Raw genomic sequence first — 14,768 nt, forward strand, 5'->3', positions numbered from 1 at the left:
AGCAGACATGGAGCTGGGTCTCGGGGAACTCGTCAAGCATGCGTACTGCACGTTTGCCATGGTTTAAAGGGGTTGTCTCCAGCAAATAGCATGTATCATGTAGAGGAAGTTAATACCAGGCACTTACTAATGTATTGTAATTCTCCATATTGCTTCCTTTACTGGCTGGATTCATTTTTCCATCATATTATACACTGCTCGTGTCCATGGTTATGACCACCCTGTAATCCAGCAGCGGTGGCCGTGATTGCACACTATAGGAAAAAGCACCAGCCTATGTGCACTCACGCAGTCCCGGCCCCCAGAGAGGCAGGTGCTTTTTCCTATAGTGTGCAAGTACGACCACTGCTGCTGGTTTGCAGGGTGGTCGTTACCATGGAAACGAGCAGAGTATAATGTGATGGAAAAATGAATCCAGCCAGCAAAGGAGGCAATATGGACAATCACAATACATTAGTAATTGGCTTGTATTAACTTTCCCTACATGATAAATGTCCCCTGCTGAAGTGAGACAACCCCTTTAAATACACAGTGAAACATTAACCCTTTCACTCTGTTGTAAAACCAATGACCTATATCGTACCTTCTTGTAGATCAGGTCCCTAAACACGACCATATTATCGACCCTTGTTAGACTGCCCATTTGCCCTTCCTGTGCCAACTATAGCAGCTCATGCCAACTAACACAGCAGAGCTAGGGGAGAATACAGTCCATTGCATAAGCACCACATGGTGGCACAGAATGCCCACGGCTCCGTAAGTCAGAACCATAAGAGCCATATGTGCCGCCACGCGGGGTCTGTGCTCGCAGCTTTGCCATGTACATAACTGACTCGTCTGGTGGATGGTGAGATATAGGTGATCACTACCCAGGTTTATACAATACATATTTATATATATATAAATGGCTAATCTCCTACAGCTCTTTTGGATGTACTCATGCCGCCAATTCATCCACCTCCGCAGCGGTCACGTAACGCCCTCTCTCTTGCGTTTTTGACACTTCCTGCGATGTGCTGTACTGGATCCAGTCTCTTCTCTCCCGGTCCTAGTAATATACGGGCATCATCACTGATGTTATGTACATTGCAAGCTGGAAGCTTAGGCCTCATGCACACGACTGTCGTTCTGGTCAGCATCCGAGCCGCAGTTTTTGCGACTCGGGTGCAGACCCATTCACTTCAATGGGGTCGCAAAAGATACCGATAGCACTCCGTTGCTCCATCCGCATCCGTTGCTCCATTCCGTGGCCCCGCAAAAAAGAAAATATAACATGTCCTATTCTTGTCCGTTTTGCGGACAAGAATAGGCATTTCTACAATGGGCCGCCAGTTCCGTTCCGCAAATTGCGGAAGGCACACGGGAGGCTTCCATTTTTTGCGGCATGGTCGTGTGCATGAGGCCTAAGAGCAGAGAAGTTACCGGCACTAGGCGTTCTGAGCTTGGATTGTACAGCGAGTTAGAAACTGGCAAAAACATCCGGGCCTGCAACCGTGATCCCAGTAGCATGAGAAGGAGAGAACAGACAGCAAAAAATATGTATTTGTGGGGTAAAAAATGCATTAATTTAGGCTAGCTTGGGCTGGAAAAAAATGGATTATGGTCCCAAAGAACCCCTAGTGTTCATCTCTCCAAAAGCCACATCAAATCTATATAATGCCGCTTTTTTCTACTGCTGCCCACAACCCCTTAACAAGCCCCCCGCTGCAGTACTGCGTCTGTACACTTGATGGCAGCACTTACCTGCAGCCTTTCAGGGGCAGATTGTTTCATCCTTGTCTGCACCACTAAAAGTGATGTGGTTTTTGCCAATTCTGGCAGTGTTTTAATTAATGGAGTTGAAGGCAAAGCGTTCATTTTTGCAGATCTATGTAGAATATTCAAAACTTGGCTTCTTTGTGAAATATTGCAGAAATTTCCTATCTAATGGGCAGCCTAGAGACGTCAATGAATGTATTCATTTAACAGAATAGCAGTAAGTAGGAGAAGGGGGTGAAGATACTGGTTTATCAATCAAACATAACATTGGCATCTCAATGCCAAGCAGCAGCTGCAAAAGCAAATCCGATTTTAGACTGTGTGTAGAAAGAGAGACTTCCCGACAATTTAGCGCTTTTTTTTTTTTTTGTATCCATTTTAAGAACTGATCTTGAGTAGTTTACAGTTATATATTTGTTATTTACGCACTTATATAGCGCTACTGTATTCCGCAGCGCTTTACAGACATTGGCATCACACTGTCCCCAATGGGGCTCACAATCTAAGTTCCCTATCAGTCTGTCTTTGGAGTGCGGGGGGAAACCGGAGAACACGGAGGAAACCCACACGACACGGGAAGAACATACAAACTCCATGCAGATGTTGTCCTTGGTCAGATTCAAACCCAGGACCCCAGCGCTGCAGGGCACCAGTGCTAACCACTGAGCCACCGTGGTTCTATATGGGCGGCAGGGAAAATTAGGCAAAAGCAACTGCATCAATGTCTGGTGTCTCATAGGACCACCATACTCCTGCCTAAATGGAAAATTTGCCGTGCAAGGATAATATCCATTTTTGACACTTTTGGTGAATTTCTGAAATGATATAACTGTATATAGTTGCATAAATATGAATTCCCGTATGTAGTGTTAATAGCAGAGTTATCCCTTATTACTTAAGGATGTTCAGAACATATAGAAAGATAGTTGGGAAATTCCCTCTTGCTGTGACTTCCGAGTCACTTAGGCTGGGTTCACACGAGCGGATGCCGTGCGTGACATCCGCTCCGTGAATGAGAGCCAAGACCCGATGCAGACTGCAGAGGCACGGAGCATTAACATGACTGATAATGCTCCGTGCCTCTGCAGTCTGCATCGGGTCTTGGCTCTCATTCACGGAGCGGATGTCACGCACGGCATCCGCTCGTGTGAACCCAGCCTTAAGGCTGCACCCTACTTCCCATTCATACAGTACGAGCTGCCGTAAACTCCCATTAAACGCAGATTTAGGGTTCGTTCACACGTCCGCAAAACACGGACACCGGCCATGTGATAGAAATGCCTATTTTTGTCCGTGGCCGCGGACAAGAATAGGACATGCACAATTTTTTTCGCGTGGCCACGGAACAGAACTGCGGATGCAGACATCACACCGTGTACTTTTGCGGCCCCGTTGAAGTGAATGGGGCCGCACTTGTTCCCCAAAATTGCAGAACGGATGTGGACCCATTCATACCGACGTGTGAATGGACCCTTACAATGATAACAATTTGTTAGGGAGTTGCTATTTGAAGAGGACCCGTCCCCTCTCCTGACATGTCCGCTTTAGTAACTACTTGCATCCCTCATGTAATAACAGTTCTGCGTCATCTATTCTTATGAGTCTATGTTGTGCCGTTCCTCTATTATTCCCGCTAGAAGTTAGCAATGAAGGTCGAGATGGGTATTACCGGCTGGGGATGTGTCCCTGCACAGTCTGACATTGTCCTATTAGTGCTGCCACTGTCAGACTATGCAGGGACACCCCCCCACTGGTAACGCCCATCTGAACCCTCATGGCCAACTCCTAGCAAGCAATTTAGCACAACATGGAGTCTTCAGAATTGCTATTACATGGGGAATGCAAGTAGTTTCTAAAACAGACGTGTCAGGAGCGGGGCCGGCTCGTCTTATGAGTGGCCCTGCACATAAAACTCTTTATTTCACTGGGTTGATCCAGATTTCCCATCGGCGACGTCCATATAGTGCACCGATTTCTTGCAGTAAGGACATCCTATGAACTCCTTCTGACTGCCAGCAAAGATGGCTGACACATTGTATGGAGATTGCGTACGCCTTTCTTACTTTTTCGACTCCAGTAAATAGCCAATGTTGTTTCCTTGCGCCGGTGAGAGATTCGCAGACGGGTCATTACACAAAGCAGCACTTTCATTCCCGTTCTGGGATTTTTGCATATTCCGTCCTTGTAATAATTCCCCTCTGAGACTCGCTCCGAGTGTAAGTGTCAAAGGTTCGTTCTCCGTGGCGCCTGAGCTGGAAGGAAATCTGCGACTGTCCAGACAGACAGAGGGCATGTTGTGGAGACGGACGCGACGCTCGCACCTCAGTTCACATTTACGGCTTGTCTACCACAGTTCTGCTTTTTTTTTTTTTTTTTTAAAGAAGTTTATTTTGTGATTTGATTTCAGCTCCACAGAGATTGATGATCTGCTCCGGAAATCTACCAACTCACTTCTCACCAGAACCTTAAGCAGCGGTTTGCAAAACCTCATCAAGAAGCCTCATATAGGTCTGACCGAAGTAAGTATGAGCGCGAACGGCAGGAATTGGGAATAAACGTAAAAAAAAGACTTCCCTGATGTGTTCTTCTTCTGGCCGGATATTGAAATTATTTACCCACTTTGTAAATTCCTCTTAATAATCTCAATTTTTAAAGGGGGTTACCTAATATGCTCTGTCACCTTTAAAGGGGTATTCTGGTTATATACCGCTATCCCCTATCCACAGCAGTAGGACCCCCCACCGATCCCGAGAATGGGAGCCCCGTACCCCCCTGCAGCTCCCTGAGCACGGGCGTTGCCGCTCCATTCATTTCTATAGGAGTTCCGGAGACAGACAAGCGCTAAGCGATAGCGGATAACTTTATGTAACCGGAATAGCCCTTTAACGAGCAGCAGGCCGCGCTCCGGCGCCCCCAGTCTTTCCATTTCTAACATGTTCAACTATTCCTTTCAAGGGAGCCTGGCATGTCGTGTATGTAGTCCGATCTGGAGGAGAAGCTGAGCGGATTGATATATAGTTTTATGGGGAAAGATTCTGTAAAACTTGTCATTTATTATTTATTTAAATCTCTGCTTGTTCTGTGCTTAGGAGTCCAGTGGGCGGTCCTATCTGTGATTGACAGCCTTCCCTACATGACTGTACATACAGAGGTAGCTGTCAGTCACCGCATAGGACCGCCTACTGGACTCCTAAGCGTAAGAGCAGGGATGACAATGTATGAAATACAAGTTAGGCTACATGCACACGAACGTTGTTTGTTTCTGTGTCCGTTCCGTTTTTTTTTAGGATATGATGTGATAGGATGCGGACCCATTCATTTCAATGGGTCCACAAAAAGTATGTCCATTCGGTAGCCCCACAAAAAAAATATAACATGTCCTATTCTTGTCCGTTTTAGGCATTGTTACAATTGATCCGCAAAAAAAAAAAACGGATGACATCTGTATGCCATCCGTTTTTTTTTTTTTGCGGATCCATTGTAACAATGCCTAAAATGGACAAGAATAGAACATGTTCTACTTTTTTTAGCAGGGCTGCGGAATGGACATACTGATGCGGACAGCGCACATTGAAATGAATGGGTCCGCATCCTATCCTCAAAAAAACCCAAAACGGAACAGACACGGAAACAAACAACATTCGTGTGCATGTAGCCTTATACTGAATCTTTTCCAACAAAGCGATCAGTCTGATCAGCTCCTCCTGCTCTGCAGATCGGACAATTCAGGTTCCCTTTTATGGGCCCATTCACACATCCGTAAGTGTTTCGCGGATCCGCAAAACACAGACACCGGCAATGTGCGTTCCGCATTTTGCGGACCACACATAGCCGGCACTTAATAGAAAATAATAGAATAGGACATGTTCTATTTTTTTCGGGAACGGAATTGCGGACCCGGAAGTGCGGATCTGCAATTCCGCATCCGGGCAGCACATAGTGCGGCCCCATAGAAATGAATGGGTCCGCAATTCCGTTCCGGAAAATGCAGATGCGGACGTGTGAATGGAGCCTAAGGGTTTGAACCCAGACACAACCCGATCTGCACTCATTCACCATGATGCTACGACGCAAGAGCTGTTTGTTTACGTTTGGACGCTGCTAGGTGGAGGCTTTTGCCTAGCAGTGATCCCGGGGACGTCACCGGCTTTGATGGGTGGGCTTTAGCGATGCTCTAGGCTAGGGCAGCAGTAAAGACCACCCATTAGTGCCTGTGACATCACCAGGCTCACTATATGGCTACGGTAACGTATTCTGCGAGGATGAGTATTCAGCTCTGACCCCATTTTGTGGCCCAGTTCAGTAATATGGTGCAAAATGAGCAATTTTAGTCTATTGCACAGGGAGATTTCTGTACATTAACATTTCTGTAAGGAAACGGGGCGAGTATTATCTTGAGCTGAAGGGGCACAAGGCTCACAAGAAGACCAGTACCTACCCCTTAGATTGAAGGGGTAGGTACTGGTCTTCTTGTGAGCCTTCAGCTTTTAGCTTACAGGCCTCCACATGTTCTAAGGTTTCCGAGCTCATGTTGACGCAGTCTCCAGAGACTTTAATGGGAGTCTGTCAGCAGGCGATTCACTTGTAGGAGTAACTCCGCTGAATGTAATGATACCTTTCACGTAGCGATCCGTTGCTCGTTCTGTTTCCATATGTGCAGTGAAGTGCACTGAGGGCGGTCCCAAGCCACACTGTGCACCCGAGCTCCTCCTAATTCCTCTTTGACGGACATGGCCAGGTACAGCGTAGTCATCTCTCCTGGCCCCATCAACCAAGGGATGAGCTGGCAGAAGAAGCAGGAGCAGCAAGGGTGCACGGAGGAGCTTGGGCTCGGTTCTCAGTGCACTTTGCATTGCTTATTTGCATATGAATTAAAAGTACTTTTTTTCTTCAGAATAAAGCAGCGGATCGCTTAAGGCTACTTTCACGCTAGTGTTTTTTGCGGATCCGTCATGGATCTGCAAAAAAGCTTCTGTTACAATAATACAACCGCGCGCATCCGTCATGAACGGATCCGGTTGTATTATGTCTTCTATAGCCGTGACGGATCCGTCTCGAACACCATTGAAAGTCAATTTGGGGACGGATCCGTTTTCTATTGTGTGTCAGAGAAAACGGATCCGTCCCCATTGACTTACATTGATCCGTCTTGCTCCGCGCCACAAAAACACTGCTTGAAGCGTTATTCTGTCCACGATGGGAGCGCAACCAAACGGAACGGAACGCATTCTGGTGCACTCCGTTTCGTTCAGTTCAGTTTTGTCCCCATTGACAATGAATGGGGACAAAACTGAAGAGTTTTCTTCCGCTATAGATCCTATGACGGAACTCAATAACGGAATGGAAAACGCTAATGTGAAAGTAGCCTAAGTGAAAGGTGTCATTGCATTCAGCTGAGCCGGCCCTGGTGTAACAGTGAGTTTCCTGGTGACGGGCCCCCTTTAATTCTTGGATCACTGGGGGTCTCAGCTCGCAGACCTCCACCAGTGAAAGCCTCTAACCCGTCTCTCTGACTCCAGTCTTCCCAGTATCTCCCGGACGGTTGCATCCTGTTTAATGTGGGTCACGAACAAATTCTGCCAAAACACTTGTCTGAACAGGCCCTTAATCTTCTATTCCACCTGTTGAAGTTCTTGCCGTTTCTCCTCCAGTTACGGAAGCTATGGACGTCTCCAAGCATTGCCCCCAGCTATATGTAGCTGCTTAGTTTCCTGTAATACAGTAATTGCCATGTATTTCAGTACCTTACACGGGGCGGTGTGCCACAAACCTGTTACCTCTCTGCTTTGTAGCTTGTGCAGATCATCATAAACACCACACACCTGGAGCAAGCCTGTAAATACCTGGAGGATTTTATTACCAATATTACAAATGTGTCTCCCGAGACTGTGCACACCACCCGGCTTTATGGCCTGTCCACCTTCAAGGTAAGCTTTATCGTAATACACCGCCTTGTGACCCTCCCGACATTTTCATTTCACACAGTCTTTTCATATCTTACCTGTAATCTCTGGCAAAGAGGATAGGGAATAACTATTAGATCAGTGGGGGTCCTACTGCTGGGACCCACGCCGATCATGAGAATGGGGACCCCATCCCTATCGGAGGTCCCCGAAATGGATCCGAGTGTCGGGTCGAGCATGTGCAACGCCGCTCCATTCATCTCTACGGAAATTCAAATCCAGCGCTCGGCTATTTCCAGAACTCCCATAGAGATGAATGGAGCGGCAGTTTGCATGCCCCGAGTTTGCTTTGAGGGGCTCCGAGTGGTACAGGGTACACGTTCTTGTGATCGTGGGGGTCCCAGCGGTACGATAGGGGAATAACTTTTAACAACTAGATTAACCTTTGGGGCAATGTCTGCCCATGTGAAAAGAGCGTGCCAAACCTTGGCTCTCTGCCGGGGGGGGGCACTAAGCCTGACCATGTATTACGTGGATATCTATTGATTTAAATTCATTAAAGGGGTTGGCCCACAGACAATCCACAGGATAGGTGATAAATATAGGATCTCTGGGGGTCTGACAGCTCAGACCCTCATTGATCATTGAGTCCTCCACGTGGATGGAGCAGTGGGATTGTATATGGCTGAGCACTGTACTTAGCAGACCCTTAGAAGTGAATGGAGCAGTAGTGCTCATGCTCGACCACTGCTCCATTTACTGGCATGGGGCACCGAGCGCTGTACTTGGCAGTCCCTTGGGAGTGAATGGAGCGGTAATGCGCATGTGCGACCACTGCTCCATACACTGCTGTGGGACTCCTAGAGAGCTGTACTAGGCAGTCCTGTTGAAGTGGTAGTGCGCATGCGTGACCACCGCTCCATTGACTTTTATGGTACTCCTGTACATGGCTGATGTTGTACTCGTCAGTCCCATAGTAGGAAATGGAGCGGTGGTCAAGCATGCGCATTACTGCTCCGTTCACACAGGGGACTCAGGTACTCTCGTTTTCGTGACTGGTAGGGATGCCAGTGGTCAGACCCCCAGCAATCGTATATTTGTCATCTATGACGTGGCTGAGGTTTGTGGGCTAACCCCTTTGATCATTTTAACATATGGGCGATCAGTTCCCACCAGCCACGAATAGCATTGGTATTGGTCTTTTGCAGTGGAATCCATTGCACTTGTAATAACTGGTTAGTGCAGACTGGCCTTTATCCTAATTAAAGAACTGCTGCCAGATCAGCACAAATCTCTCTTATTTGCTGCAGTCCGGGGCAGAGTGGATGAATAATGGCGTGACGGAGCACTTTAAGCTTTGTTTTGTTTCCTGTGCATTATCGGGTGTCAGGAGGAGATGGCGGCTGCAGTAAATACTTCTGTTTGTATACAAAATACAATGTGCCGGAGCTGTACCGGGGATGCATGGAGTTTGTACTCAGCCAACCGTATACTGCTTCACAATGCGGCACCAGGTCTTGGCACGTCTGCTGGGCGACTCCCGTCGGAGTACCTGTCAGTCACAGTGAGCCGGGCTGCACTAACCTCCTCGCTGAAGGATTTCAAAATGACTAATTTACCTTTCCTCCCCCAACCGCAGACCTACAGCCTGATGGAATAAGTGGAGGCATTGGGTCAAATCAGAGGTGCTAGAGCGGGCCACCCATGTAGTAAAAATCACCTGCGCTCTCCAATCACGTTAGGAGGCATAGTTTTCTCTAGCCCCCCTGAAAATATGCTTTAATGAGCCCTACAACCGTTTGAAATCATCCTAATCCACCACGGCCCCCAGTCACTGGTTCAGCCTGCAGGTTCCTGCCGTCATGGCAGCTCCACTTTAACGCAGCCAGGGGCGAACTGGGAACTTAAAGTGGTCCTGGAAGAAAATACTAAAAGTAGCCCCGTTTTTGTAGTCGGGTCCAAATTGATGAAAGGCAGGGCTAGCAAAGTACATAAACTTCCAAAAACTTCCACTGGCCGGCCGTGAGGAGGGCTCAGGCGGCCCCCTGGGCTTCGGCCCACCGGGATATTTCCCTATAAGGTGTATGGCCAGTCTGCCCCTGAACACAGCAGTCGCTGGTCACTGTCGATGACTAGCAGCCAGTGATCGGCCACGTGATTGCAGGAAGCGGTGGGGAACACTGACTGCTCAGGAAGGTAAGCGTATGATAAAATGTTTTTCCCTGTTGAAACCTAGATGGTCATGTAGTGTATGATATCGTATTTTCATTTTTTACATTAATCATGGGATATTTAAAAACTTTAAAAATTTAAAGTTTTTAAATATCCCATGATTAATGTAAAAAATGAAAATACGATATCATACAGTACATGACCATCTCTTTCTAGCAAAGCTAGGACCAGCCCTGTACCTCACATGGATCCAGGGATCTCCCCAGTCATTGCTCCAATTGCTCTGCCTGATGTATTTCAAGCTGGCAGCTCAGTTGGCGTGTCCTTTCTGCTGCAGCTGGTGGCAGTTGAAGGATGAGACTGAGCATGTCCGTGAGCAGGACAGAGAAATTTGAAAACGATCAAACAGCAGGTGGCGCTGTACAGATAGATTTTAGTGAATAACTCAATGGCTATACTAAATTTTTAATTACATGCAATTACAAAAGTATTCAGATCCAGGGGCTGGTTTGAAAATTGTAGAATATTTTTCACTGGACAACCCCTTTAATAAACGCTTCAGTCCCTTCTCGTCCTGTGCCATTATGGTGCCACGTGAGACTCCTATGACCTGCATGCAGAGAATGAATTCTCGACGCCATCACCAGCTTCTTCCCCAGGACATTTCTTTGCTGATTAACAAGCTTTTAAGAATGATCTATAACCCGCTCGCTAATTTGGGCGCTTGCTCCCCAGTAAAGGATAGAGCAGTGAGTTACTGCTGCCGCCGTGACACTTTGATGAATTATCCTCGAAGCATCACTAATGAGATACAAGATGGTAGATCTGAATGTGAAAGCACATTTCTATCTGTCATCTCGGGGGAGCTCTGGAGTAGAGCAGAATATCCGGCCTGACTTATTGTAATGGACAAGAGTCTAACCCGTGCGCTGTACCATTCAGGATGCCAGGCATGCGGCCGAGGAGGAAATCTACACCAAACTCAACCAAAAAATCGATGAATTTGTCCAGCTGGCGGACTACGACTGGACGATGTCCGAGCCGGATGGGAGAGCCAGCGGGTACCTGATGGATCTGATTAATTTTTTACGGAGCACTTTTCAAGTTTTCACTAACTTGCCGGTAAGTTTATAGAAGTTATTACATATTTTTGGAGAACACCTTACGCCTTATTATGTGGTGATACCAATAGGGATGGTGAACCTCACTGCGCTCCCTGCTGTCTTATAGCATCGGTAGATAACGGCCGAGCACCCGCCAGTAGGCATTAGATGGGATCCATTAATAATGTCTATGGAGAACAGCAGAACCGATCTATGGCGTAAGCAGCCACTTACAGTACTGCTGGGGAACTTGGGACTGATCATACCGTCAGATGGCAATGAGCTTTTTTGAATAAATAATTGGTCAAATATTTTTAAAGGGGTTATCCCGCAATTTTTTCTACTCCCTTAGGGCTCATTCAGACGGCCGTATGCTGTCCGTAAAAATGCAGATTTGTTTTTTTGCGTATTAGATGCAGAACCATTCACTATGGGGCCCTTTTCTTCTGTTCTATGGCTCCGCAAAACAAATAAAACATGTTCTATACTTGTCAGTGAAAATCAGAACGTGGCCCCATTGAAGTTTATAGGTCCACAAAAATGCAGAATGCTATCCGTTTTTTGTTTTTTTTTGCAGACATGCTGAACTGTCCGCAAAAAAAAAACGTGTCTGCATTTTTTTTTGCGGACAGCATACAGCCGTCTGAATGAGCCCTTATCTGGATGACTTTCTTCCCTTTCTGTGGGTGGGCAGCAGCTCATCAAGCACCTGCATCTTCCAGGATGCACTGCAGTTGGCTCTTGTTAACCCCTTTCTCCCCTATGTATATAATAGCCCCTCACATATAGCACTATAGATTCACATGATATGTCATGCCCCCGTCATTTCCTTTTCCAGTGTTTAGAGAGAGATATAATTCTATATTTCTATGAGTTTAGAAGTGGGCATGAAGGAAAGAAAGGTGTCTGGGCTGCTTCACTATGAGATCCCTATGCCAGCACTGAAGGAGGGAGGCTACTGAGCATGTTTGTCCACCTCTGAATGCAGGAGAAGGTGGACCATAAGGATGAACAGCAGGGGGCGCTACCAGAGAGGAAAATGTAATGCGTCTAGAAAACCTAACAATATTTTTATTACATGTATATTACAATAATATTTCATTTGAAATGTCCTATTCATTGCATATTAATAATTTTTGAGAATATTTCCATCTCAAACATTGGGGGCATATGGCTAGGATATGCCCCCATTGGGACCCACACCTATCTCGTAAACGCAGCTAAAAAACGAAGCCAGGTAGTGCCAGGCCCGGCCACCAGCAAGCGTTCCTATTGGACCGCCGAAAATATCTGAGCGTCACGCTCGTATATTTTCAGATTCCCCATAGAAATGAATGGGAGCGCACGGCGCTGGCGCAGCCACCGGTTCCATTCACTGGCTCGGCTGTTTCCGTCAGCCCCAAAGGTCAGCTAATTTTGGTGACCCCATAGAAAGGAATGAAGGGCAGCCACGCATGCGCGGTGCACCCTCCTTCACTTTGCTGGCTGCGTTTACTAGATAGACGTGGGCCCCGCACCTATCGGAGAAGGGAGGCATATCCTAGCGATATCCCCCCCATTGTCTGAGATGGGAAAACTTTCTGCAGGTTCTTCTCCAAAGTGGGATTCAATACGGTCCTGGAACACCCCTCCTAGACGTCTGCTAGAATGGGAAGCAGAAATCTGTCTTTCCATACACCATATGAAGCTCCCATTCCACCACCGGTTATCATCCTAGAAGTAAAAGGGGGGGATTTATCTAAACTGGAAAAAAAAGGAAAAGCCTTAGCAACCAATCAGATTCCTCCCTTCATTTTTCAGAGCCCCGAGTTTTGCAAAAAATGTCAATTCTTGCCACCATCCTACATTATCAGTCATCAGTACAGCAGGGGTCAGGCGCCCGGGATGTTGTGCGACTCCCAGCATGCACTTTTGCTCAGCTGCTCTTTGCATTCCCATAGAAGTGACTAGAGCATGCTGGGAGTTGTAGTCGAACAACAACTGGGGTGCTGGAGGTTGCTGAACTGTGGATTCATAGAGCTGAAGTTGTATAATGTATAATATGTGACCACTCGCCTGATCTGTGACATCCAGCCATAATAATCATAAAAAATAATATAATGTAAAAATAATAATAACAGGAATAAGTAAAAATGTTACGTTAATAATGAGTATTAATGTGGAAGGTCACGCTACAGGAAAACACATTGGCGAACGTTTATCAAGGGTTTTTCTTCACCGGTCTTGACTCCCCCCCATGCAGTCGGAGGATGCGCCTAATTTATGCTGAGGAACAGGCCTTGTCCTAGATTTGGTGCCTCCTGATCGCCGCGTGCCTGACTAAAATCTACGGCAGCCTCCTGCATGTTGTAGATTTCTATCCTGATTCAAGCCAGAAAGCGTGAATGAAGAAAAAAGGGCCTGTACCCCCACCCTCGCCATGCCCCCTTTTCCGAAAGTAGTGAGGATGGGACACAAACGCCAGTTGTGACCAAATTTTGTCACGGAATTTAGAAAGTTGCAAACAAAGGCTTTGCAACTTTTTTTGGGGGTCAGAAAACTGGTGAGGGGGGAATTTTATTTTCAGATTAGCTTCCTACAACCTGATTTTAAAACAGGGCGTCCTGTCAGCAGACACCAGTTGGCTTATAGCAGTAGTCTGTATTCTGCTGACAGACTCTCAGGGTAAGGGCTCATGCACAAATGTTTTTTCTTTCTGTGTCCCTTTCATTTTTTTATTTTTTTGTGCATTCCGTTTCCATATGTCCGTTCCGCAAAAAAATAGACCATGTCCTATTATTGTCCGTATTATGGACAAGGATAGGACTCTTCTATTAGGGGACAGCTGTTCCGTTCCGCAAAATGCAGAATGCACATGGACGTCATCCGTATTTTTTTGGACCGCAAAATACATACAGTTGTGTGCATGAGCCCTAAGGCCTCTTTCACATGGGCGTTGCGGGAAAAGGTCCGGGTGCGTTGCGGGAACACCCGCGATTTTTCCGCGCGAGTGCAAAACATTGGAATGCGTTTTGCACTCGCGTGAGAAAAATCGCGCATGTTTGGTACCCGAACTTCTTCACAGAAGTTCGGGCTTGGGATCGGTGTTCTGTAGATTGTATTATTTTCCCTTATAACATGGTTATAAGGGAAAATAATAGCATTCTGAATACAGAATGCTTAGTAGGTGATCAATTGAGGGTTAAAAAAATAAATAAAAAAATTAACTCACCTTCTCCTCTTGTTCGCGTAGTTCCCGGTCTCTTCTTTACTTCTTTAATGATGAGCTGTGGGCTAAAGGACCTTTGGTGACGTCAGATCACATGCTCCAATCACATGGTCCATCACCGTTATTTTTTTTAACCCTCAATTGATCACCTACTAAGCATTCTGTTTTCAGAATGCTATTATTTTCCCTTAATAGACTGTCTCCTAGCAACCATGCGTGAAAATCGCACCGCATCCGCACTTGCTTGCGGATGCTTGCGATTTTCACGCAACCCCATTCACTTCTATCGGGCCCGCGTTGCGTGAAAAACGCAGAATATAGAGCATGCTGCGATTTTCACGCAACGCACAAGTGATGCGTGAAAATCACCGCTCATCTGAACAGCCCCATTGAAATGAATGGGTTGGGATTCAGTGCGGGTGCTATGCGTTCACCTACCGCATTGCACCCGCGCTGAATACTCGCTCGTGTGAACGCAGCCTAACAGTGTGGATTTTTCCCCGACCTAGTACTGCTCTGCTCAGATCATACACTTCCATCTGGAATAATGTCTAACCCATCCACAAAGTCCAGCTGAACGCCCGGTTCTGTAGTATCTGAAGCCTGATTGACTAAAGCGCCTTA

The 14,768-nt window shown here is 46.7% G+C and overlaps 1 protein-coding gene across 2 annotated transcripts in view; it reads left to right on the plus strand.

Annotated features, from left to right (window-relative positions):
• Positions 1-14,768, plus strand: part of EXOC6 (exocyst complex component 6) — a 231,443-nt gene that overhangs the window by 111,119 nt on the left and 105,556 nt on the right. For both annotated transcript variants that reach the window (XM_040436335.1, XM_040436336.1), the window contains exons 16-18: positions 4,166-4,277; positions 7,551-7,685; positions 10,776-10,955. In XM_040436335.1, coding sequence (XP_040292269.1) covers positions 4,166-4,277; positions 7,551-7,685; positions 10,776-10,955 — 427 coding nt within the window. The remainder of the gene's footprint in view (positions 1-4,165; positions 4,278-7,550; positions 7,686-10,775; positions 10,956-14,768) is intronic.

Source organism: Bufo bufo, chromosome 6 (genome assembly GCF_905171765.1).
Source record: "Bufo bufo chromosome 6, aBufBuf1.1, whole genome shotgun sequence".
Lineage (NCBI taxonomy): Eukaryota > Metazoa > Chordata > Amphibia > Anura > Bufonidae > Bufo > Bufo bufo.